The sequence below is a fragment of the Schistocerca piceifrons genome, chromosome 9 (genome assembly GCF_021461385.2).
Source record: "Schistocerca piceifrons isolate TAMUIC-IGC-003096 chromosome 9, iqSchPice1.1, whole genome shotgun sequence".
In the NCBI taxonomy this organism is placed as follows: Eukaryota; Metazoa; Arthropoda; class Insecta; order Orthoptera; family Acrididae; genus Schistocerca; species Schistocerca piceifrons.
Window position 1 is genome coordinate 47,759,514 of NC_060146.1, and position 27,832 is coordinate 47,787,345.

General features: G+C 46.1%; 1 protein-coding gene across 1 annotated transcript; it reads right to left on the bottom strand.

The window, feature by feature from the left end:
• Positions 1-300: 300 nt before the first annotated feature.
• On the bottom strand, positions 301-22,175 carry LOC124716691 (elastin-like). Its single transcript, XM_047243231.1, has 4 exons — positions 22,095-22,175; positions 13,570-13,857; positions 6,443-6,692; positions 301-1,286 (listed from the first exon to the last, which is right to left on the bottom strand). The coding sequence occupies exons 1-4, from the start codon at positions 22,173-22,175 to the stop codon at positions 301-303; spliced, it is 1,605 nt and encodes a 534-aa protein (XP_047099187.1).
• Between the last annotated feature and the right edge of the window lie 5,657 nt (positions 22,176-27,832).

A 27,832-nucleotide genomic window follows, 5' to 3' on the forward strand; every position in this document is an offset into this window, starting at 1 on the left:
TATTTCACTCCTGTTATGACTGAAAATTTGGCGGACTTTATGCCGTATGAATTTCAAATGTACACTATATGTCGTCAATTCTCCCATCAACAACCGAGATCATGGGATGTGACGTTTAAGCAAATTTCTTTCTGGAAGAAAACCTGGAGTTCCAGTACTCTGGAGTACAATTAATGCATGCTGCTGAAATATTTGGCAGGCCTAACTTGTGCTAGTTACAGTAATTTGAATTGTTTCTAGTGCCAGAGAGATCCAGTGCTGTTGTCAAATGTGGCATGAATCTCATGGTGTATGGATCAGTCAGTGCTTGAGGTAGGTCTTGTAGAGCGAGCCGTAGCTGCCTCCCGAGGAGAAACTGGTGGCTGCCGGGAGTACCTTCACGATGGTACCGCCTCCGTAGGATCCACCAATTCCGCCACCGATGAGGCTACCACCTCCGTACGCGAGCCCACCTCTTCCGTAGCCATATCCAAGACCGCCCCCGATTCCACCTCCAGAGATGATAGCGCCGCCTCCTAGGCCGCCTCCCAAGCCTCCTCCCAAGCCGCCTCCCAGGCCGCCTCCCAGGCCGCCTCCCAAGCCGCCTCCGATGCCGCCTCCCAGTCCGCCTCCAAATCCTCCTCCGATTCCGCCTCCGAGTCCTCCACCTCCGGCGATGATGCCGGTGGTAGCGATGGGCACGACAGCAGCGCTAACGCCAGTGGACACTGGCACTGGTACGGGCTGGGGGACGGGGTACGGCTGGGGGACGGAGACTGGCACGGGGTGGGGCACCCTGACGGGGTACGGCTGGGGTACCGGTACAGGTACGGGGACCGGTCGGGATACAGGCACGGGCTGGGGTACGGGGACGGGAACGGGGCGGTCGACTGCTACGGGCACGGGGTGTGGTACCCTGACAGCGTACGGCTGAGGCACTCTGACAGGCACCGGTTCCGGGACTCTGACAGGGTACGGCTGGGGTACGGGTACGGACACGGGAACGGGGCGGGACACCGGTACGGGGACCGGCTGTGGCACAGGTACTGGGACAGTGACTGTTCTCAGGACAGTCTGAGACACTCCGCCCACTGCGCCAGCTCCACCACCCAGGGCGGCACCGCCTGCGAGGCCTCCAGCAGCGAGACCCAGTCCTCCTCCAGAAGCCAATGCCAGACCACCAGCTCCACCTCCGATGCCGCCTCCGATACCACCTGCGGCTAATCCCAGGCCGCCACCATAAGAGCCTCCCAAGCCGCCACCACTGATTACTGCGCCTCCTATCGCACCAGAGGAGAGACCACCACCTGTGGACAAGACAAAGATGAATTAATTATACAAAAACTCAGTTGCTTCTCTAGCAAGCTACACTACTGGACATTATTATTGCTACACCAAGAAGAAATTCTGATGATAAACGGGTATCTATTGGACAGATTTATTATACTAGAACTGACATTTGATTACATTTTCACACAATTTCGGTGCATAGATCCTGAGAAATCAGAAGAATCACCTCTGGCCGTAATAACGGCCTTGATACTCCTGGGCATTGAGTCAAACAGAGTTTGGATGGCGTGTACAGGTACAGCTGCCCATGCAGCTCCAACACGATACCACAGTTCATCATGAGTAGTGACTGGCGTACTGTGACGAGCCAGTTGCTCGGCCACCATTGACCAGACGTTTTCAGTTGGTGAGAGATCTGGAGAATGTACTGGCCAGGGCAGTAGTCGAACATTTTCTGTACCCAGATAGGCCCGTACAGGACCTGCAACATGCGGTCGTGCATTATCCTGCTGTAATGTAGGGTTTCGCAGGGATCGAATGAAGGGTAGAGCCACGGGTCGTAACACATGTGAAATGTAATGTCCACTGTTCAAAGTGCCATCAATGCGAACAAGAGGTGACCGAGACGTGTAACCAATGACACCCCATACCATCACGCCGGGTGATACGCCAGTATGGCGATGACGAATACACGCTTCCAATGTGCGTTCACCACGATATCGCCAAACACGGATGCGACCAAAATGATGCCGTAAACAGAACTTAGATCCATCCGAAAAAATGACATTTTGCCATTCGTGCACCCAGGTTCGTCGTTGAGTACACCATTGCAGGTGCTCCTGTCTGTGATGCAGCGTCAAGCGTAACCGCAGCCGTGGTCTCCCAGCTGATAGTCCATGCTACTGCAAATATCGTCGAACTGTTCGTGCAGATGGTTATTGTCTTGCACACGTCCCCATCTGCTGACTCAGGGATCGAGACGTGGCTGCACGATCCGTTACAGCCATGCGAATGAGATGCCTGTCATCTCGACTGCTAGTGATAAGAGGCCGTTGGGATCCAGCACGGCGTTTCGTATTACCCTCCTGAACCCACCGATTACATATTCTGCTAACAGGCATTGGATCTCGACCAACGCGAGCAGCAATGTCGCGATACGATAAACCGCAATCGCGATAGGCTACAATCCGACCTTTATCAAAGTCGGAAACGTGATGATACGTATTTCTCCTCCTTACACGAGGCATCACAACAACGTTTCACCAGGCAAAGCCGGTCAACTGCTGTTTTTGTATGAGAAATCGGTTGGAAACTTTCCTCGTGTCAGCACGTTGTGGGTGTCGCCACCGGCGCCAACCTTGTGTGAATGCTCTAAAAAGCTAATCATTTGCATATTACAACATCTTTTTCCTGTCTGTTAAATTTCGCGTCTGTAGCACGTCATCGTCGTGGTGTAGCAATTTCAATGGCCAGTAGTGTAATGCCGTTGATTCTGGCATACTCATTTCTGTTACTAAGGATATAAGAGGCCGATTCACATGCATACCTTGAAATTAATAACATTTCTAAATGTTGTACTACCGATTTAGCAGCAGCTGTCCTTTTGTTTCGACAAATGGCCGATAGTTACCAGCCTGTTGTTGCATCACAGAGAAAGAAGTTAAGTCAATGTAAATATAACTGTCGACCTGCACCGCGTTTGTGTAGTGAAGGTGTAAAATGTGAGAAAATGCATCGCACAGTGAAAGCACAGTATGGCGATTCTTGTGTGCCACTGCAGCAAGCGTATGATGGCACTACTACTACTACTACTACTACTACTACTACGTGATCAGGCCCAGTGGACCGCACGCATCTACAAGTTTCCTCCTCCACTGTATTATGTCCATTGCTGCTATCCGCCATCCTTTCACATCTATTGACACTTGGTTTAAATCTTCATGGAGTCCATCCCTCCAACACTTCTTGGGTCTCCCTGGCGGTCTTTTTCCTGTAGGTGTGAAATCTAGGAGCTTCCGAGGCCATCTGTGATCTTCCATCTGGGCCACATTGCTGGCTCACTGCATTCCTTTGGCTTTGACATTTCCTGCTATATTTGGCTGCTGGTATAGTTGCTCAAGCTCTTGGTTGTATCTTATCCACCATTCCCCTGTATCTTCATCCAGAACCGGACCGAAGATCTTCCGAAGCACTTTTCTCTCAAAAACAAGGAGCTTATGGAAGTCCTGTTTCCGGATACTCCATGTCTCACAGCCATATAGAACAACAGGCTGGATCATGGTTTTGTACAGTCGAATCTAGAACTGTCTGGAGAGATATTTGGACCGAAGCAGTTGTGCTAGGCTGTGGTAAGATCGGTTTCCTGCTTGTATTCTGGCATTGATCTCTGCTTCACATGACGAGTTCTCAGTGAAAAGTGCCCCTAGGTATTTGAATTCTTGCACTCTCTTGTAGGAATGGTCCCCAACCTGCAGTGATTGTAGATGACCAGCAGTCTGACAATGACCACGCGTCATAACGAGGTACTATGTCTTGCCTTCGTTTATGTGTAGCCCAAGTTTGCTGGCAGCCTCCTTTAGTGCTTTGGTCATTTGTTCCAACTCCTCTTCCGACCTAGAGAATAAACAGATGTCGTCTGCATAGGCTAAGTATGCCAGCCTCTTTCCTTCGATTTCAATCCCTTCGTTCTCTTGGAAGGTCTCGCGTACGATCTTCTCGAGGGCAAAGTTGAACAGGACAGGGGACAACCCAACTCCTTGCCTGACTCCTGTCATAACGAGTGGTACAGGAACTTTAAATTTCGTGGAAGATTATCCTCTCCCGGGCCAGGCAAAACGTTTAGTGACGAAAAAACGCTACAATAGTAGAAGAGCTCGCGAAGGAGAGAATGCGTATTATTGTAGGAGAAATGGCCTCTATTTTTTATACTGTTGCTGGTTGAGCACGCAGTACTGTCCTGTCTGTGTAAGCAAGGTGGCTGTCACGTCATTTGAGTGCTAAATTTATAATTCATCGCTTCGATGCCTATGAGGGACTTCTGAATCGTTTTCAAGTAAAACTTCATGGATTTCTGCATACGTTAGAGGAAAAGAGACCTGGATGAATAGGTCAAGCAAGGAACGGCGTACAGTTCGTCGCCAAACCGAAAGAAACAAAATCTACGCTCAGACATCAGCACGAAGGCTCGTGCTAACACTCTTTTGGATGACGAAGGCGTATTTTTAGAACGCTGTATGAAATCTGCTACGAATCGATCTTCGCCTTGTAGTTAGGAGTTAACGAGTCACCCCGATTGTTGGTGTTTCCTTGCAACTTGTCGATGCTTGTCCTTAAAATATCCGTTCAACAGTAGCAAACTTTACACGATATGAAATTTGACCTCGCCTCCTAGTGTCTTTCGGGTGTTCGCAGGGTTCAAATAAACGGCGAAAAGCAAGCGTTTCTGAACGAATGAAGAACTGAAAACTTCAGTTTGCGAGTGGTTGTATTCATAAACAAAAGAATTCTTCTCACAAGCTATACGTGCACTTTTGAAGCGTCGCAATGCATGCGTTACACGTCATTCTGCTTAATAGTAAGCAATTAAGGTTTCCATTTGACTCACCCTTGTATAGCAGTGTACCACCTGACAGCACCGATACATATTTCCATAGTATACACGTGCATTTCTAACTTAAATGTCAAGTACATGTTGAACGACATTGCTTCTGATACGCGAGAAAATCGTGGTTGAAAATGGCTCTGAGCACTATGGGACTTAACATCGGAGGTCATCAGTCCCCTAGAACGTAGAACTACTTAAACCTAACTAACCTAAGGACATCACACACATCCATGCCCGAGGCAGGATTCGAACCTGCGACCGTAGCAGTCTCGCGGTTCCGGACTGAAGCGACTAGAACCGCTCGGCCACCGCGGCCGGCGAGAAAATCGTCTAATAACGCAATTGAAAAGTCTCGTACCACAGACGTCTTTCACAATGAGTAAACTACAATTTTTACAAAATGAAATTTTCACTCTGCAACGGAGTTTGCGCTGATATGAAACTTCCTGGCAGATCAAAACTCTGTGCCAGACCGAAACTCGAATTCGGGACCTCTGTCTTTCGCGGGCAAGCGCTTTGCCAACTGAACTGCCCAATCACGACTCACGACCCGTCCTCACGGCTTTACTTCCGCCAGGATAATTTCTACATTTGTGCATAGAAAGCAGCTGAGTGGCTGACACGTCTTTTCACAAAAGTCTGGTAATGGAAGCAAATTAGCTTTTGGAAAAGTGAAGCCGCCCAAGAGGCTATTCTGTTGTTGAGATTGTAAGCTGAAGCAAGAATTCCATCGGATATGCAGACCTATAAAAGGCGTTCGAGCATGTAAAGTGGTGCAACCCTGGAAAAAATGGTACTCGCTATATGGATATGTGTGTAGTATATATGCATAAGATTTTACGTCTCAGCAAGCAAGAGTGGGAAAATGGACGTGAGAGAACTATAACTACAGTACGAGTACTGCTTGTGCCCAATGGCTGATCGAAATAACTTGCTTTTGCTTGATTACTGGTTTGATATCTACTCCTTCATAGTAAACTATCATTCCTGAAAAGTGTGTGAGATTGTGGTTCATACCAACTGGAACTACTGGTTAAATTCAACCTCTGGATGTTTGCGTATAAAACATATTATCGCACTGTCTGCAACAACGTCCTTAAAGTATAGCCAGTTTCATGATAAGTTCCACAACTGAAATTGGTAGGCACTGGTATCAAGCTACGACCACAAACTTAGAGCGATCACATAAACTAGCTCTAAGCTTGTGGTTATAGCTTAATAGCAGTGCCTACCAATTTCAGTTGCATATTACAGCACTGAGGATGGTCACCAAGTGACCGAAAATCGATTTTGCTGACAATAAAACAACAAAATACGCCCAATGCTGATTTTCCTTCCAGTTATATTCCTATTTTTCTCGGGATTACGAGGGTCTTGCACCATTTACACCATCGAATGTTTTTTTCTGGGGATACAGTTGCAATGAAAACGTCATGACTTTTCTGCAGTAGTGCTTTCATTTTCAAGCGCAACTATTGTAGCGTCACCTTTATTGGAAACGAAACTGATCGTCGTCTAACAGCTCCACGATAGTCTCTTACTTTCTTCTGTATTTGTTAGTTTACTTACCCAGACCATATCCGTAGCCGCCTCCGTATCCACCTCCGTATCCACCTCCATATCCGCCCCCATATCCGCCCCCATATCCGCCGCCATAGCCGCCGCCATAGCCGCCGCCGTAGCCGTAGCCGCCACCGTAGCCGCCTCCTAGGCCGAGGCCGCTGCCGATGGTGAAGATGCCCCGCTTGTCAACCTTCTTGGCGACCGGAGCCTCCTCGGCGTAAACCACAGCTGCCGCCAGCAGCGCCCATCCCAGAACCTGCAACATCCACACTCCTCTGCATATGGCTGCGACGCAAAACGGCGAAGTCTGTTTCTGCCCAAAAAAGAAGCAGAAGTATTTTGGAAAGCACCTGCTGTCTCAGTCGATCACTGTTACACTGTTGATCTTCCAAATTGCAACAATATGAAGACAGCATGCAACAACATCGTACTGCCTGACCTCATGCAGGATCTCAACGGGCCTAAGCGACTAGCGCCCGAGAGGAGACCTTGCTCACTTGTGTGTGCTGGACTGTACAACCGTGTCACGTACCTTGCTTGCAGCAACAAAGTTAGGAAACTACTGCGAAAGCAAAAAGAGCTTCACTGCAAGTTTAAAAGCAGCCAAAACCTCTCAGACAAACAGAAGCTAAACGATCTCAAAGTTATCGTAAAGAGGGCTATGCGTGAAGCGTTCAGTGAATTCGAAAGTAAAATTCTATGTACCGACTTGACAGAAAATCCTAGGAAGTTCTGGTCTTACGATAAATCAAGAGGTGGCTCGAAACAGCATGTCCAGACACTCTGGGGTGATGATGGCATTGAAACAGAGGATGACACGCGTAAAGCTGAAATACTAAACACCTTTTTCCAAAGCTGTTTTACAGAGGAAGACCGCACTCAAGTTCCTTCTCTAAATCCTCGCACGAACGAAAAAATGGCTGACATCGAAATAAGTGTCCAAGAAACAGAATAGCAACTGAAATCACTCAACAGAGGAAAGTCCACTGGACCTGACGGGATACCAATTCGATTCTACACGGAGTACGCGAAAGAACTTGCCCCCCTTCTAACAGCAGTGTGCCGCAAGTGTCTAGAGGAACGGAAGGTTCCAAATGGTTGGAAAAGAGCACAGATAGTCCCAGTCTTCAAGAAGGGTCGTCGAGCAGATGCGCAAAACTATAGACCTATATCTCTGACGTCGATCTGTTGTAGAATTTTAGAACATGTTTTTTGCTCGCGTATCATGTCATTTCTGGAAACCCAGAATCTGCTCTGTAGGAATCAACATGGATTCCAGAAATAGCGATCGTGTGAGACCCAACTCGCTTTATTTGTCCATGAGACCCAGAAAATATTAGATACAGGCTCCCAGGTAGATGCCATTTTCCTTGACTTCCGGAAGGCGTTCGATACAGTTCCGCACTGTCGCCTTATAAACAAAGTAAGAGCCTATGGAATATCAGACCAGCTGTGTGGCTGGATTGAAGAGTTTTTAGCAAACAGAACACAGCATGTTGTTATCAATGGAGAGAAGTCTACAGACGTTAAAGTAACCTCTGGCGTGCCACAGGGGAGTGTTATGGGACCATTGCTTTTCACAATATATATATAAATGACCTAGTAGATAGTGTCGGAAGTTCCATGCGGCTTTTCGCGGATGATGCTGTAGTAAACAGAGAAGTTGCATCATTAGAAAATTGCAGCGAAATTCAGGAAGATCTGCAGCGGATAGGCACTTGGTGCAGGGAGTGGCAACTGACCCTTAACATAGACAAATGTAATGTATTGCGAATACATAGAAAGAAGGACCCTTTATTGTATGATTATATGATAGCGGAACAAACACTGGTAGCAGTTACTTCTGTAAAATATCTGGGAGTATGCGTGCGGAACGATTTGAAGTGGAATTATCATACAAAATTAATTGTTGGTAAGGCGGGTGCCAGGTTGAGATTCATTGGGACAGTCCTTAGAAAATGTAGTCAATCAACAAAGGAGGTGGCTTACAAAACACTCGTTCGACCTATACTTGAGTATTGCTCATCAGTGTGGGATCCGTACCAGGTCGGGTTGACAGAGGAGATAGAGAAGATCCAAAGAACAGCGGCGCGTTTCGTCACAGGGTTATTTGGAAAACGTGATAGCGTTACGGAGATGTTTAGCAAACTCAAGTGGCAGACTCTGCAAGAGAGGCGCTCTGCATCGCGGTGTAGCTTGCTGTTCAGGTTTCGAGAGGGTGCGTTTCTGGATGAGGTATCGAATATATTTCTTCCCCCTACTTATTTCTCCCGAGGAGATCACTAATGTAAAATTAGAGAGATTCGAGCGCGCACGGAGGCTTTCCGGCAGTCGTTCTTCCCGCGAACCATACGTGACTGGAACAGGAAAGTGAGGTAATGACAGTGGCACGTAAAGTGCCCTCCGCCACACACCGTTGGGTGACTTGCGGAGTATGAATGTAGATGTAGATCCATACAGGCAGTGCAGTGAGGTCGGGCGCGCCATGGAATGTCAGCATAAGGACAGATTTTAAGAGTATGTGTTAATGTTTATAATTTCAGCACAACAACACATGTTAGTAAACGTAACTTCGCCTAAATTCTGTGAATATGGAAATATTACACTACTGGTTTATTATGCAAAGAGCGCATTTGAGCGTTGGTTGCTTGTAAGAAGCCGGCCGGTGTGTCCGAGCGGTTCTAGGCGCTACAGTCAGGAACCGCGCGACCGCCACGTCGCAGGTTCGAATCCTGGCTCGGGCATAGATGTGTGTGATGTCCTTAGGTTAGTTAGGTTTAAGTAGTTCTAAGTTCTAGGGGACTGATGACCACAGATGTTAAGTCCCATAGTGCTCAGAGCCACTTGAACCATTTTTTTTTAGCTAACGTCTGCCACGGCTCGACGGCGCTAAGCGGCTAGAGCACCACAGGAGAGTTTGTTTGCTCGTCTGCAGCGCGTTGTACAACCACAAGAAGTACATTTAAATGGTATTGGTTGCAGAAGGACAAACATCCACGCATTGCTGCTTCCCTCAGCGGGGCAGCAGTGAGAGCTGCGTTAAAGGGGGTGTGTCCAACAACACAACTGAACATACGAGAGGCATCACGTCGTCTTTCCAGAGGCCGCAGTAATGCATGTATACGACTGAGGAGACCCTGACAAGAAAGAACGTTTTGTTGGCAGACTGCATTCAACGTCGTCGTATGGCGTGACGGTTTGGTGTGCCACTGGGTACACACACGACCAACTCTGTTTCGCATGACCGGCAGTGTTACGTTACAGCCGTATCAACGCTGTCGCCACTGTGGACGTGTATTCACGCCCCAACGTGCTATGGATGTGTGTACGTGGGCCGCTTGGATTTTCCTATAGTGATATGGGAGTCTGTCTCATTCTGAGGCGCCCACGTCACTGCTGCGGACGAGGTACTTCCATACCTCGGGGAATAAAAAACTAGTTTCGATATTCTGAGTCGTTTGTGAAACATGAAATTGATATGACCGCATGATTCGAGATGAGCAAGGACCTGAATAGGTGAAACGCGAGTGATGATCCACCTGATATAAAACCCAATAACACGACGACGAAATGAGATATGATTCTGCTCTCAATTTTAAGTAAGATTTCGACGTCTTATCTACGTTTCATTTCCTTCAATGTATGAGTTCGTGCAATGGTTTACTTAATTTAATGCTCCGCAGTAACTATGACGGATACCGAAAAGAAATTCAGTTCTCTATCACGTAAAGATGTCAGACTATATGTCGTGCAAAAATAATTTTTTTTTCACCTCATAGTTTGCGAGAAATTCGGATAATAAGTATTTCGTATCGGCCGCAACGTCGTCCCTTAGTGCAGAGCCGGCCTGTGTGGTCGAGCGGTTCTAGGCGCTTCAGTCTGGAACCGCGTGGCCGCTACGGTCGCAGGTTCGAATCCTGCCTCGGGCATGGCTGTGTGTGATGTCCTTAGGTTAGTTATGTTTAATTAGTTCTACGTTCTAGGCGACTGATGACCTCAGAAGTTAAGTCGCATAGTGCTCAGAGCCATTTGAACCATTTTTCTTAGTGCAGACACCAGCATTTGGCGAGCAGTACGGTCATAACAAGTGTTGCCCTCGGCACGTCTGTAGCAGAGAGGAGATTAAGATCGGTGTCTCCGTCCTACCTTCTACAGCTCTTTGAGCCTAACTTTCAACAACATAATGTAAGACACCAATTTGCGTGCCATGTCCTGACTCACCTCCATCCGGAATGTGTCCGGTTGTTGCTCTCGCCAGCATATTTTCCATTTCGCTCACCCACTCAAAACATCTGGCGAATCTCAAAGTGTTAGTTGTTAACTAACGAAACGTACACACAAAGTCCCAGCGATCACATCTCTCGAATGACCGAGTCACCGCCCACATCGTACTAAGAACTGAGAGATGGTTAAAACTCTAAGGAGAGAGTAGTGAAGTTCTGGACAAGCTGTGGCACCTATGTTGCAAAGATGTTTTAGAATCTATAGGAGGAAGGGGGGGAGGGGGTGCAACGACATTGCTGCAGTGGTAACACCGGTACCCGTCACATCACCGAAGTAAAGCTCTGTCGGGCTGAGTTAACACTTGGAGGGGGAAGGGGGGGGGGGTTAACATTCGGTCTGTGGGGTGCACTCAGCCCTTGTGAGCCAAATTGAGGAGCTGCTTAGCTGAGAAGTAGCGGCTCCCGTCTCGGAAATGACATACGGCCGGGAGAGCGGTGTGCTGACCACATGCCCCTCCATATCCAGCCTGTGGGTCGAGCATGACACGGCGGCCGGTCGGTACCGTTGGGCCTTCATGGCCTGTTCGGACCGACTTTAGCTTAGTTTTAGGAGGAGAGGGGGGGGGGACTTTATAACAACATTACGTTTATCAGGATCCAAAATGAATGCGACTGCAAACTAATATGGACAAGAGTAACTCGGGTCGATGGGCTCTGATTAATATCAGGTGTTTGTACCGACCCGCATATGCAGACACATTGATTGTACTCATTAAAAGATACTCTGAAGACTTTACGGACAGCATCAATACAGAACTAGACAGAGCCGACAGGATTCATACACTGATCAGCACACGATTTTTCATCTCCGTAAAGTCCACCACTGTTTTACTTCAAAATGCGGAAATATATGTGTTTTTTGCTCATCGCATCCAAAATACATCAAAATTAATTCATTCCATCATAACGTATGGCAAGTGCACACACTTAACCTAAAGTTGTGAACGGAGCAGTCTTCAGCTGCGATACGCACTGTTCGGTTTCCACGTAAATGATTTGGTGGACAGGGTGGAGAGCGATCAGCGGTTGTTTGCTGATAATTTGTGGTATATGGGAAAGTGTCGAAGTTCAGTGACTCTAGGAGAATGCAAGATCACATGTACAAAATGTCTGATTTGGTGTGGTGAAGCGAAGCCAGATCTAAATTTACGAAAACGTGGGATAATGAGGATGGACAGTAAAAACAAACACGTAATGTTCGAACACAGCATCCCTACTGTCCTGCTTGACACAGTAAAATCCTTTAAATATCTGGGAGTAAAGTTGCAAGCGATATGAAATGAAAAGAGGTTGTCAAGTTTGTGAAAGGGAAGGTGAATGGTCGACTTCCGTTTATTGGAAGAATTTTAGGAAAGCGTGGTTCATCTTTAAGGGAGATCGCAAATACGACGCTAATGCGACCTATTCTTGAGTGGTGCTCGAGTTTTTTGGATCCGCATAAGGTCGGATTAAACAAGGACACTGAAGCAGTTGAGAGGTGGGCTGCTAGATTTGTTACTGGCGGGTTCAAAAAACATGCAAGTGTTCCGGAGATGCTTCGGGAGCTCAAATGGAAATACCTGGAGGAAAGGCGACGTTCGATTCGAGAAACACTACGGAGAAAATTTAAGGAACCAGCATTTGAAGCTGACTGCCGTCATCATGTATTTCGCGCAAGTACCATAACGTATGTCACGGGAAACTGGGGCTCATACGGAAACGCACAGACAGTAATTTTTCCCTCACTTTGACTGTGAGAGGACCAGGAAAGGAAATGACTAGTTGTGGTACTGCGTACCCTCCGCCATGCATCGTACGGCGGGTTGCGGAGTATGTACGTAGATAGAATGAAATTTTCACTCTACAGCGGTGTGTGCGCTGATATGAAACTTCCTGGCCGATGAAAACTGTGTGCCGGACCGATACTCGAACTCGGGACCTTTGCCTTCCGCGGGCAAGAGCTGTACCAACTGAGCTACCCAAGCACGATTCGCACCCCGTCCTCACAGCTTTAATTCCGCCACTACCTCGTCTCCAAACTTCACAGAAGCTCTCCTGCGAACCTTGCAGAACTAGCACTCCTGGAAGAAAAGAGATGTTTTTTAATAATTTTCAACAATGTTTAAAAACTTCTAAGGTATTTTCTTTTTCTTTCCGGCAAATGGCGATCATGGCAGATTAATACATCGCTCTCTCGTATTCTTCTTGTAGGGTAGGGACGCATCTGAGTATTCTTGCGCTATGCGACACGTTATTATCGTGAAGAAGCACTCATTGTCCTTCAAATAAACAGGATAAAAAGTGTGATTTACAATCAAAAATAAGACGAATCACGACTTTAATGAAATTCTGTAGGCCTGAATTTTTGCCTCAAGTAGTGAGCTGAGTCTGACCGGATGTTTTCTTCCAAGGAGAAACTGACGACAAAAGGACAGCGGGTAACAATTTAGTTAATTTCCGCCGAATTCCGAGTGCCTTCGTGCAGAACGGGGCAACAACGAGAGACATGAGCCTCATTTTAATCCCTGTGATACGCAACTGAACATCTCTTACGACATAACCGTAAAAATAAAACGGTAGTCTGCTCCAATGAGATGCCCAAACGAATATCTTTTAACTTTGATGCTACTTTTTTGATAGTGAGGAACTCACACAAGCGGCCAGAGAAATCAGAGATAACTTAGGTTCCAGTATTGAGCCCTGTGGTAGTTCACACGGAGTGTTTTCGGACGCTTACCAGTGCTGTGGTCCTCATGACGATCCTCGTAGTCCTGACGGTGGATCCTTGACGGTACCCTGAGTCCTCTTCTTCCAGAGGACTGGAACTGATGTGCCTGTCTCGTCGCCTTCGGCGGTATATATACCGATCACTTGCACTGGAACAAACGCCGCTGGAGTGGGGGCGAGGTCGTTTGGGATTCTGGAGCGACTCGAGTCGCCCGCGATGACGCCGGGACGGCATCTCCTAGACAGCCGAGACCAGTTGACCACCGGACTGCCCCAGATATCCAGCGTCGCTTTAGAAAGGAATTCGTGCGGCCAGTGCGCGACTGGAGTCCAGATAGGCCTCCTTGTCCTTATCTGTCCGAGCGTGCGAACTGCACTTTCACTGCGGAATCCTTTGGCGGACGAAGGACGGCGCGGCTTCCTAGTCGAGAGCTAGAAAAACAGAGCAGTAACTGCCGTCTGAGTGCAAGTTCTTATCTGCTCTCCCAGTACAGTTATTATCTTCTTAATTGGTGTTCATAAACTTTTTACCTTGCACCTCTTACACTACTCACAGATACACTGCCCTGCAAAACATAATAACGGGATAGGGGAAAGTAAAGTAGCATTAAGAACTGATGAATGAGTGAGTGAATGAATGAATGAAAGAGTGGGAGAATAGTGCTAGAAGTCTCTCTGTCACGCACAGAAAGCCGGACGTCACGTGGCGTTATGTCTGCGTCTCTCTACCGCTGGCCCAGCAGCAGGAAGCTGTTGAAAGAAAGGGAAAATACAAGGTGACGATTACTGAACTGTGTGAAATAAAACCGTCACAACTTCTGAACGGTTTGCGTTAGGACGTCCAAACTGCTCGGTTGGCCGCCGGGCATGGTGGGAATTAGTATGCGCAGTATGGTATGGTTTAGCGACGAAGCCCACTTTCATTTGGAAGGGTTCGTCAATAAGCAAAATTGGCGCATTTAAGAGACTGACAATCAGCATTTCACGATCGAGAAGTCTCTTCACCCTCAACGGGTGACTGTGTGCAATGTCTAGTGACAGAATAGTCGGTGCGATGTTCTTCGAGGGCATGGTGACTACTGAATGGTACATAAATATTCTGGAAGACGTTTTCATCCCCATTATCCAAAGTGACCCTGATTTGGACGTGGTTCATGCAAGACGGAGCTGGACCACATCGAAGCCTGAGAGTGATGTCCTGGAGGAGCACTTGGGGAGAAGCTGTTGAAAGAAAGGGAAAATACAGGGTGACGATTACTGAACTGTATCAAATGAAATCGTCGTGACTTCTGAACGGTTTGCGTTAGGACGTCCAAACTGCTCGGTTGGCCGCCGGGCATGGTGGGAATTAGTATCCGCAGTATGGTATGGTTTAGCGACGAAGCCCACTTTCATTTGGAAGGGTTCGTCAATAAGCAAACTTGGCGCATTTACGGGACTGAGAATCAGCATTTCACGATCTAGGAGTCTCTTCACCCTCAACAGTTGACTGTGTGGTGTGCAATAGTCACGGAATAGTTGGTGCCATGTTCTTTGATGCACGGTGACTACTGAATGGTACATAAATATTTTGGAACACGTTTCCATCCCCAATATCCAAACTGACCCTGATTTGGATTTGGTTCATGCAAGACGGAGCTCGACCACATCGAAGCCTGAGAGTGATGTCCTGGAGGAGCACTTGTGGGGACATCATTCTGGCTCTGGAATACCAAGATACCACTGGCATTTGGCTCGATTGGTCGCCATATTCTCTGGATCTGAACACATGCGACTACCTTTCGTGCGGGTATATTAAAGACAAGGTGTAAAACAATAGCCCCCAAACCATTGCTCAGCTGAAAACGGCCATTCAGGATGTCATCGACAGAATCGATGTTCCGACACTGCAGCGGGTCTTGCAGAATTTCGCTGTTCAGCTGCTCCACATCATCGCCAATGATCGTATCTCTAACCATCAACTATAGTTGATGGCTGGAGAGACATCACAGTTATAGGTGGTCTGCGAAAGCCAGTTACAGATGTTGACCACTGATGCGTCGTTTATATGGATGTTCTTAACCACGTCAACCTGAAGACAGCGCACTGAAGCACCAAATCTGATAGTCATACAATAAATGACATCATAAAAACGACTGTACGTGTTCATTTTCTTACATAAGTCCTCTAGATCTCCAATCACAAGGATGGACAGGATGGACATAGAAAAAAATTATATATATATATATATATATATATATATATATATATATATATAATTTCTTTCTATATATCTATCCCGTCCATCCTTGTGATTGGAGGTCTGGAGGACTTCAGCCGTTCACGTATGTAAGAAAATGGAACACCTACAACCGTCCATATAATGTCATTTATTCTATGGCTACTAGTTTCGTTGCTTCAGGCCTTAGCTGATGCTGATGTGGTTATATATATCAACAAAAGTTTTTCATCACTCCAGTTCTGAGAACTGCTGAAGACAGACGTAGACTGTGGATATTGTATCACAGACACAGTCCCTTTGACTGCTCAGAGATGTCACTAAACCCGCCCAAAGAAGTAAACAACGATGCATCAGCAAAGTCTGTTAGACGGAGGGGGTCCGACAGCAGATCAGTTACAGCCATTCCACCAGGAAGAGGTACATGGCTCATGGTGTCTGTAGTTCAACCATGCCTAGGCGCTCAATACTGCGGTTCGACAGCGTCCGCATTGTTACTTTGTGCCAGGAAGGGCTCTCGACAAGGGACGTGTCCCGGCATCTCGGAATGAAAGAAGGCGATGTTGTTCGGACATGGAGGTGATACAGAGACACAGGAACTGTCTATGACATGCCTCGTTCAGGCAGTCCAAGGACTACTATGCAGTTGCTGACCGCTTCCTACGGATTATGGCTCGGAGGAATCCTGACAGCAATGCCACCATATTGAATAATGCTTTTCGTTTAGCCACAGGACGTCGTGTTACGACTTAAACTGTGCACACTAGTCTGCATGATGCGCAACTTCACTCCCGACGTCCATGGCTAGGTCCATCTTTGCAACCACGACATTATGCAGTGCTCTACAGATGGGCCCAACAACATGCCGAAGGGACTGCTCAGGATTGGCATCACGTTCTCTTCACCGATGAGTGTCGCATGTGCCTTCAACCAGACAATCGTCGGAGACGTGTTCAGAGGCAACCCAGTTAGGATGAACGCCTTAGACACACTGTCCAGCGAGTGCAGCAAGGTGGAAGTCTCCTGCTGTTTTGGGGTGGCATTATGTAGGGGCCGAAGTACGCCGTTGGTGGTTATGGAAGCCGCCGTAACGGCTGTACGATAGTGCAACCATATCGGCAGCATATTGGCGAGGCATGTGTCTTCATGGACGACAGGTCGCCCCCGCCATCGCGCACGTTTTGTGAATGACTTCCTTCAGGATAACGGCATCGCTCGACTACAATGGCCAGTGTGCTCTCCAGACATGTACCCTATCGAACATGCCTGGGATAGATGTAAAGGGCTGTTTATTGACAAAGTGACCCACCAATCACTCTGAGGGATCTACGCCGAATCGCCGTTCAGGAGTGGGACAATCTGGACCAACAGTGCGTTGATGAACTTGTGGGTAGTATGCCATGGCGAATGTATATATAAAAGGAGCGTTCAATAAATAATGGAACACTATTGTTCCTCCTCTAGTTTCGGGTGAAAAAATGCGAAATTTGTTGCAGCGCATCTGACATATTCTCGCTACTGCCGTAATAATTTCATGAAGTTCCGACAGATGGCGAAGCTATACGTAGCCTACAAAGTGGCGTCTGCAACAGAGATGCTTTCCAAGAAGAGAGCTACAGTTATTATTGAGTTCCTTTTGGGGGAAAGCCAGGTCATCACACATATTCGTTGGCAGCTGCAGAATATCTACAGAGACCTGGCAGTGAGCAAAAGCGCGGTGAGTCGTTGGGCGAGGTCTCTGTCATCATCGCAACAGGGTCGCGCAAACCCATCCGCGTGCCGGCCCACCGAACAAATCTGTGACTCCTGCAATATGGAAGGTGTGGAAAATCTTGCTTGAGGTGATCGACGGATGACAATCAAACATCTCGTAGCAAAACTGGTTGTCTTTGTTGGTTGTGCTGACACAATCGTCCACCAGTTGTGGTAGTCTGAGGTTCCTAGCCACCCCTCGTGACACAAGGAGCACGGAAGGAGTACTATTCCGTGCGCGTTACAAGGGGGATAGTGATAATTTCTTGTCGAACATAGTCACCAGTTCATGATTTCCAACTGGGAGCAAAAGGGCAATCCATGAAATGTCGCCACACTACCTCTCCTCCGAAAAAAAGTTCAAAGCTGCACCCTCTGTTGGTGAAGTCATGGCGAACGTCTTCTGGGACTCTGAAGGAGTTGTTCTGTTTGTTGTTGATAAATCTTCCGGGTTATATGGCCGTGGTCCATGGAATTCTTATATTCCTGCCGTTTCGTCCAACACTACGTTGGACATCTTCCGAAGTATGGCTGCTCCTACCAGTCGGTGGGACTCAGCAGGACCAGCCAAAACTCAGAGAATGTCCAACATAGTATTGGACGAAACGTTAGGAATAGAAGAATTCCATGGACCACGGCCATACAACCCGGAAGAATTGTCAACAACAATACCATCCGGTCGTGAAAGCCTTCATTGTATAGTTATTCTGTTTGATGTCTTCCTTGCAAACGAACCGCACCTTCTCCACGACACAAATTGCGCAACTGAGAGAAGCTCACAAAACTTCATTGGACTCTTCTTTTCCATTTACCCTACGTCCCAGATCTCGCAACCTCCAAGTTCCATCTGTGTGGCCCAATGAAAGAGGCACCCTGCGGGAAGCAGTAAGTGGATGATAGAGAAATTACTGATGTAGCAAGACGTTACCTCCGACGTCGACCAGTACAGTGGTACCATGTGGGCATACAGCCCCTCCTAACAAGGTGGGTAAGGTCATCGCATTGAACGGAGAGTATGTTGTTAAATAAGGGTGAGGAATAATATACTGTATTAGAATCCTGAATACAACGAAGTGGGTTTCAGAAAAAAAAGTGTTGCATTAGTAATTTAACGACCTTCGTAATTTATTAATAATTGAATCAGTGAATGAATGAACAAAAATGCCGGATCATAGTACTAGAGGTCTCTGTCATGCACGGAAAACTTGACGTCACACAGCGTAATGTCAGTGTGTCTAAACCACCAAATGCGGCTGGCGCCGCCACTGAGGCAGTTGAATGGAACATGGCCTGGGGAAAAAAATTAGGATGACTTCACATAGAGAAGACGAGTAGGGAAACTGGAGAGAGGACGAAACACGAAGAGTGCTTTCGGTGAGCATTGTCTCTTGCGCTTTGGCAGCATTCAGAACTACAAGCACTGTTGTCCGAAGGAGAGGGCGTTGTCGCCCATGATCAACTACAGCTGTAGATGACCGCTACACTGTGCGACGGGCAAGAAGGGACCTCTGTCACACAGCGGATGTAATTGCAACAATATTTAACAGGATTGGAAGGCAGGCAATCTCACACTCCACTGTGGCACGGCAAATGCAAGGGGGTTGGCGTCTTTGCTGGACGTCCAATACGTACGGCGTTTTGTTGACACTTGCGTATTGGTGGCACCGTTTAGAGTAGTGCCAAGAGAATATGGACTATACTAATGTGGAGTAGGACTCATGCTCCTCTTAGGACAGAGCTGATCCTTATAAGGAGAGAGAGGTGAACAAGGAATGACCCAGGAACGATGCTGGACATGACTGTTTGGTGGCTTTGGAATGCATTATACTGCGTAAGTGTGCTGTATCTTTGAACGTGGTACACTTGTAACGTCGTGAGTCAATACACGTTAACTATATTGCAATAAGCTGCTTTCCAGAACAGCCCGTACGATTGGAGCCGTTGGCTGTGAAGGACACAGCCAGTTGTCTTAGCAAAGACTCGTTCGCACCTGTCGCTATGCTAGCCTTGGGAAGCGGTATCACTGTCACTTCAAACAACTGAATATTCAAACTCCTAAAATCTAAGTAAACTATATTAAATTTTATTTAATATTGCTTTATGTCGATACACTGCCTTTTACTATTCAAGTGAATATGGTATAAGAATTTCAGCCTTCTATCTGTAATACTTTCAGAGTTACGTACCTAAAACACCCCAAACCGACACTTAGACTGAAAAACTCAGTTAGGAATAATAACAGTTTGTCTTTTAGTATCATTTGTAATGCTTACTGGAATTCACAAAATGTCAGGGCAATTTATTTGGATTTTCATATTAAAGACGTTAAGTACTTTTCACTTCTATAATAAAAAATCCAGAAAAGATCATTATTTAATTAATATCTATTTATTTTGATGTTGTGGAATGAAGGAGAATGAGTGAGAGTATGTAAGTGGGACATACATAGAAATTCAATATTGTATTTTGTACCACATTACATAAATGTGTAGTGGGAAAGTTGTGTTTTCCGCTCATTGCTGATGACGTATGTCTAAGAGTACTTGCTATTGTAAGAAGGCAGCCAGAAGAGCCGTCTGCAGAATAACAGTTTTTTAAATAAATTTCCAGATTAGTTTTCTTTTCGTTTGATTTTGTTAAACATTATATTAATATTTGCATATTGGAATGATGTGAATGCAACTGGGAATAGTGATTGGCGTAGGACAGTTTTGGCGCGAGAATGATCTCGAAAGGTTGTTCTGATTAGCTGGTCATTTTGATCAACCAATCAGAGTTTAGAATTTCCCGCGCACTGCAGGTAGTTATAGGCTGTGGAAGGGGCAGGTCACGTTGAACCTGTCCGTCTGCATAATGCGTAAAACGAAGAAGCTATTGGTATTTCGCGTCCAGATTTTGTTGTCGTAGAAGCAGTTGCATTTACGGACAGTTTTGTGAAGTTTGGAAGTTTTTGAATTGTTCTGTTTGAAAGATAAACGCGTGTGAACTTTCGGCCTTTGTAAAATTCCGAGTGACATGTTTCATATCCGTATATGGAATATTTAGCGAGCAATTTCTTTAATAGAAATCCACTGAAAAGGATCGAGAGTGAAACTCGGATATAGTAGAGGAGTATTGACTGTGAAATCGCGTAATTTTTCGGATTGGACTTAAGAACATTTCTGGCTGCCTTACGTGTGTAGTGGGTTGCATGGAATGTGAACTGAGGGCAGTGGCGTTGTTCGCTAATTACATGTGGCCTGATGGCAGGTAGTTTTTTTTAAACTGATATGGAATAAAAGACTCGTTTCAGAATTTTGACATTTTACTGAGAGAACGAAGCAACCACTTTCTGTCCGAAATTTATTATAAGATATTTACAGGATAGCTTGCCACCAGAGTTTACGCAGACTTAGCAACGTAAGTATTCACGCTGCTTTTACGTCGTCAGCGCAGTATCTACGTATGCAGAGAAACGGGCTGGTGATTTGCCGCCGTACTGAGGTAGGTGGAACTTTTGCAGTGAACAGTAAGACGAACGAGCAAACATTTTAAAACCCGCCCCGCCGCACACTCACCATTCGGTGTTATTGTGATAAGTACTCCTGCCATGTGCAGGTCTTTTCAGGGGAGTTTTTAACCCTGACTTCATTTTTATGGACGACAATGTGCGACCGCATCGAACACCGCAGGTGGAGGGCCTTTTGGAATAAGAAGGTACTCAGCGAATGGACTTTCCTGCGCCTTCCTCCTGCGGTGTAAATCCCATGGAGAGCTGCGGTCCCCCCTGTCGATGCTGTTACGCCGTTACAGTACATTGTCGTGGACCACTTGTTTCCTAGCATCTACATCTTCATGGTCCAATATGCAACGGACATCCTTGTCTTCCCTTATAACAATAGATGTGTTTACAGGTCTGCACAGCATACGTTCCTGGTTTGTCAGACACTTGGACACATCATTGCACTTCGACTGGCCCTCCAGATCACCCAATCTGAATTCTACACAAAATGTCCGGGCTATCTGAAACAGCAGGTGCAATGCAGCAGTCAGTATCTTTACAGTTTGGTAGCGCTGGGAGATCAACAAGTGGCTTTTGCTGGATGTGGCATATGTGAAGAAACTTGCAGACTATCTTCCTCTCCAAGCTGAGTCCATTAGCACGTCTGCTGCCCTGAGCTTCCCCAGAACCTTTCCGAGAGTCCCAAAGCTTCCTACTCGAGAACTGGAGAAACATAACCAGCTGAATCCAAGTTCATACGTTTATCCCTCGGTGGTATGCAATTTCCTGCGTTAAGAAACTTGACCTTGCAGTGGTATGTGATGTATACTGGACAGAAATGATATTTATGTCCGGTGTGCTTACTTTACTCCAAAAAGGAATGGCCCAGCTACTTGCTGACAGCACAGATTGTTTCAGGAAGATTTTATGCCAGTGTCAGACGTCATCTCAAGTAAACCATTGGCGTTTGGCTCTCAACAACATGCCAACCACATCGGAAGTTTCGTATTGTCCTGACCTCATCCACATCGATCTCGAATTTAAAAGTTGCGAGGAAAGGTAAATGAGATTATATACTTCGGAAACCAGGGTTAACCTTTTCGATTTCAGTGCCTTTTTTATTGCGTGGAAGCCATAACAGCATTTAAGCACCTTTAATTCCCTATCTGTCCCATTTATAATCTAACCAAAGAAGCAACTCTATTGAAAATATCAAACCGTCTTCTTCTTCTTCTTCTTCTTCTTCAGGCACTGGATGATATTATTCCTGGACATATACGTCTTCCAAAAAATTTCCATGTCGGTCTTTTCTGGTTCGATAGGATCCAATTTTTTCCCATATGCCGTTCAATGTCGTCTCTCCTTCTCGTCTGAAACTTCTCTTTCACTTGTTCTCTATAACAAATGGTTCAAATGGCTCTGAGCACTATGGGACTCAACATCCGAGGTCATCAGTGCCCTAGACTTAGAACTACTTAAACCTAACTAACCTAAGGACATTACAGACATCCATGCCCGAGGCAGGATTCGAACCTGCGACCGTAGCGGTCGCGGGGGTTTCAGACTGAAGCACCTAGAACCGCTCGGTCACTGCGGCCGGCTATGTTGAGAACTTCCTGTTCGCAACATAGACACTTGAACACATCTTCCAGAGCCACAATGAATAACTAGAGTGGTAGTGTGTCCCCTCGTCTCACGCTTCCTCTCGCGAGAATATTTCTAGTGATGCAGTCTTCTTCTATTTTCAAATGCAGAATGGCTTTCTTGTTCATGTAAGTTAGTATATCTGCAGTCAGTGCGAGCTCTCTTCGTCGCCCTCATTACTGCCCAGGTTTCGATCGTGTCCAACGTCTCCTGGTAGTCTGTGAGGCTCATGTCAAGTGCGATGTGATACCCCGTGCATGTCTGTATTAGTGAGAGTACCGCTTGAATATGGTCAGTTGTACTGGAACCTTTTCAGGATCCAGCGTGTTCGACTGGCTGGTAAAAGTTAAGATTCTGATCCAGGCTGTTCATAATTATGTTTGTTTGCAGCTTATCAAAGAGAGATAAAAGAGTAAAAGGCCTACTGCTCTCGGCATTCGTGTTGTTACCTTTGTTGAAGAGGGGAGTTATTTCTCCATTTTTCTACACTAGAATCTTCGCCAATGGTCTCCCCGCGGTACTGTCACCGGTATTTGTCAGGTCACCGAAGTTAAGCGCTGTCGGGCTTGGCTAGCACTTGGATGGGTGACCGTCCAGGTCTGCCGAGTGCTGCTACCAAGCGGGGTGCGCTCAGCCCTTGTCGTACCACCTGTAGAGCTGCTTGACTGAGATGTAGCGATTCCGGCCACCGAAGTGGGCAGAAGAACCCCTCCATGTTGTTGTTGTGGTCTTCAGTCCTGAGACTGGTTTGATGCAGCTCTCCATGCTACTCTATCCTGTGCAAGCTTTTTCATCTCCCAGTACCTACTGCAACCTACATCCTTCTGAATCTGCTTAGTGTATTCATCTCTTGGTCTCCCTCTACGATTTTTACCCTCCACGCTGCCCTCCAATACTAAATTGGTGATCCCTTGATGCCTCAGAACATGTCCTACCAACCGATCCCTTCTTCTGGTCAAGTTGTGCCACAAACTTCTCTTCTCCCCAATCCTATTCAATACTTCCTCATCAGTTATGTGATCTACCCATCTAATCTTCAGCATTCTTCTGTAGCACCACATTTCGAAAGCTTCTATTCTCTTCTTGTCCAAACTATTTATCGTCCATGTTTCACTTCCATACATGGCTACACTCCATACGAATACTTTCAGAAATGACTTCCTGACACTTAAATCTATACTGGATGTTAACAAATTTCTCTTCTTCAGAAACGCTTTCCTTGCCATTGCCAGCCTACATTTTATATCCTCTCTACTTCGACCATCATCAGTTATTTTGCTCCCCAAATAGCAAAACTCCTTTACTACTTTAAGTGCCTCATTTCCTAATCTAATTCCCTCAGCATCACCCGACTTAATTAGACTACATTCCATTATCCTTGTTTTGCTTTTGTTGATGTTCATCTTATATCCCCCTTTCAAGACACTGTCCATTCCATTCAACTGCTCTTCCAAGTCCTTTGCTGTCTCTGACAGAATTACAATGTCATCGGCGAACCTCAAAGTTTTTATTTCTTCTCCATGAATTTTAATACCTACTCCGAATTTTTCTTTTGTTTCCTTTACTGCTTGCTCAATATACAGATTGAACAACATCGGGGAGAGGCTACAACCCTGTCTTACTCCCTTCCCAACCACTGCTTCCCTTTCATGTCCCTCGACTCTTATAACTGCCATCTGGTTTCTGTACAAATTGTAAATAGCCTTTCGCTCCCTGTATTTTACCCCTGCCACCTTTAGAATTTGAAAGAGAGTATTCCAGTCAACATTGTCAAAAGCTTTCTCTAAGTCTACAAATGCTAGAAACGTAGGTTTGCCTTTCCTTAATCTTTCTTCTAAGATAAGTCGTAAGGTCAGTATTGCCTCACGTGTTCCAGTGTTTCTACGGAATCCAAACTGATCTTCCCCGAGGTTGGCTTCTACTAGTTTTTCCATTCGTCTGTAAAGAATTCGTGTTAGTATTTTGCAGCTGTGACTTATTAAGCTGATAGTTCGGTAATTTTCACATCTGTCAACACCTGCTTTCTTTGGGATTGGAATTATTATATTCTTCTTGAAGTCTGTGGGTATTTCGCCTGTTTCATACATCTTGCTCACCAGATGGTAGAGTTTTGTCAGGACTGGCTCTCCCACGGCCGTCAGTAGTTCCAATGGAATATTGTCTACTCCGGGGGCCTTGTTTCGACTTAGGTCTTTCAGTGCTCTGTCAAACTCTTCACGCAGCATCATATCTCCCATTTCAGCTTCATCTACATCCTCTTCCATTTCCATAATATTGTCCTCAAGTACATCGCCCTTGTATAGACCCTCTATATACTCCTTCCACCTTTCTGCTTTCCCTTCTTTGCTTAGAACTGGGTTTCCATCTGAGGTCTTGATATTCATACAAGTCGTTCTCTTATCTCCAAAGGTCTCTTTAATTTTCCTGTAGGCGGTATCTATCTTACCCCTAGTGAGATAAGCCTCTACATCCTTACATTTGTCCTCTAGCCATCCCTGCTTAGCCATTTTGCACTTCCTGTCGATCTCATTTTTGAGACGTTTGTATTCCTTTTTGCCTGTTTCACTTACTGCATTTTTATATTTTCTCCTTTCATCAATTAAATTCAATATTTCTTCTGTTACCCAAGGATTTCTACTAGCCCTCGTCTTTTTACCTACTTGATCCTCTGCTGCCTTCACTACTTCATCCCTCAAAGCTACCCATTCTTCTTCTACTGTATTTATTTCCCCCATTCCTGTTAATTGCTCCCTTATGCTCTCCCTGAATCTCTGTACAACCTCTGGTTCTTTTAGTTTATCCAGGTCCCATCTCCTTAAATTCCCACCTTTTTGCAGTTTCTTCAGTTTTAATCTACAGGTCATAACCAATAGATTGTGGTCAGAGTCCACATCTGCCCCTGGAAATGTCTTACAATTTAAAACCTGGTTCCTAAATCTCTGTCTTACCATTATATAATCTATCTGATACCTTTTAGTATCGCCAGGGTTCTTCCATGTATACAACCTTCTTTCATGATTCTTAAACCAAGTGTTAGTTATGATTATGTTGTGCTCTGTGCAAAATTCGACCAGGCGGCTTCCTCTTTCATTTCTGTCCCCCAATCCATATTCACCTACTATGTTTCCTTCTCTCCCTTTTCCTACACTCGAATTCCAGTCACCCATGACTATTAAATTTTCGTCTCCCTTCACAATCTGAATAATTTCTTTTATTTCATCATACATTTCTTCAATTTCTTCGTCATCTGCAGAGCTAGTTGGCATATAAACTTGTACTACTGTAGTAGGCGTGGGCTTCGTATCTATCTTGGCCACAATAATGCGTTCACTATGCTGTTTGTAGTAGCTTACCCGCATTCCTATTTTCCTATTCATTATTAAACCTACTCCTGCATTACCCCTATTTGATTTTGTGTTTATAACCCTGTAGTCACCTGACCAGAAGTCTTGTTCCTCCTGCCACCGAACTTCACTAATTCCCACTATATCTAACTTCAACCTATCCATTTCCCTTTTTAAATTTTCTAACCTACCTGCCCGATTAAGGGATCTGACATTCCACGCTCCGATCCGTAGAATGCCAGTTTTCTTTCTCCTGATAACGACATCCTCTTGAGTAGTCCCCGCCCGGAGATCCGAATGGGGGACTATTTTACCTCCGGAATATTTTACCCAAGAGGACGCCATCATCATGTAATCATACAGTAAAGCTGCATGCCCTCGGGAAGAATTACGGCTGTAGTTTCCCCTTGCTTTCAGCCGTTCGCAGTACCAGCACAGCAAGGCCGTTTTGGTTATTGTTACAAGGCCAGATCAGTCAATCATCCAGACTGTTGCCCTTGCAACTACTGAAAAGGCTGCTGCCCCTCTTCAGGAACCACACGTTTGTCTGGCCTCTCAACAGATACCCCTCCGTTGTGGTTGCACCTACGGTACGGCTATCTGTATCGCTGAGGCACGCAAGCCTCCCCACCAACGGCAAGGTCCATGGTTCATGGGGGGGAACCCCTCCATATCCGCATCAATTGACGACTTTGGACCTTCAAGGCATGTTGGGATGGAGCTAGACTCTTCCGTTCCTCAAGACATTTATTTACTAGAATTAGGAGTACTTCTTGCAGTGCCTCTCTTTAAATAAGGGATCTCGTTCGTGATGTGATCGTTTGCTGAAGCCGTACGGTCCACAAGTTGTCTAGGAATTGTAAGGGGCCAGAAGTAGGTCAGATCATGAGCGAGATGCTTCAAATTGGAGGACAGACGAGGTAACAGAATGTAAAGGAACTTCAGCAGTTGCTATTGTTCATGTGAGAGCATGCTTTAATACGCACTAAGACAAAAAAAAAGAAGAGATTCCATGGGGAAATTACCCAACGAAACGGTAAACGTTGGATATATGTATATGTACAAACAAACAAATGATAACAATACGAGAAAAACTGGATTATTTATTCAGCAAATCTACAGCCATTGGTCCACTTCTCGCCTTAATACAAGCAGTTATTCGCTTTGACAGTGATTTACAGAGTTGTTGGACGCCCTGCTGAGGGATATCGTGCCAAATTCTGTTCAACTACCGCGTTAGGTCGTCAAAATCCCCAGCTGGTTGGAGGGCCCTGCCCCAAATGCCCTCAACTGGGTCCGCAACTCGTAGTCGTGCGGTAGCGTTCTCGCTTCCCACGCCCAGGTTCCCGGGTTCGATTCCCGGCGGGGTCAGGGATTTTCTCTGCCTCGTGATGACTGGGTGTTGTGTGATGTCCTTAGGTTAGTTAGGTTTAAGTAGTTCTAAGTTCTAGGGGACTGATGACCATAGCTGTTAATTCCCCTAGGGCTCAGAGTCATTTGAACCATTTTAGCCCTCAACTGGGGAGTGATCTGGCGAACTTGTTGGCCAGGTACCGACTGTCAAGCACAAATATAAGTAGTAGAAATTCTCATCGTGAGCGAACGAGCATTATCTTGCTGAAATGTAAGTCCAGGATGGCTTGCCACGAAGGGCAACAAGACGCTGCACTGTAAGGGTGACATAACCAAAGGGGTCGTGATATAAAAAAAAATTGAACCCCAGACCATCACTCCCGGTTGTGGAGCCGTATGGCAGGCGACAGTCCGCGTGATATCCTAACGCTGTCTCGTGAGTCTCAAGACCTTTCTCCATGGTCATCAGGCCTCAGTTCGAAGCAGGTCTCGTCTCTGAATTCTATTCAAACCAATGAGATTCTAGGTTGAAGATGGGCCTGTAGACGCCCAGAACAGCAGAGGGATACAAACCTGAGTGTTGCCAACCGTAGGGGCCGACTACGAGGGGTGCTG

Bases quoted from the DNA above. Each gene is read 5' to 3' on its own strand.
- LOC124716691 (XM_047243231.1), bottom strand. From the start codon at position 22,175: ATGGAAATTTTTTGGAAGACGTATATGTCCAGGAATAATATCATCCAG. The intron at 13,858-22,094 runs GTTTGATATTTT...CTGTTTTTCTAG, and splicing joins AGAAGAAGAAGAAGAAGACG to CTCTCGACTAGGAAGCCGCG. The intron at 6,693-13,569 runs GTGATCGGTATA...TGGATGTTGCAG, and splicing joins CGGCGTTTGTTCCAGTGCAA to GTTCTGGGATGGGCGCTGCT.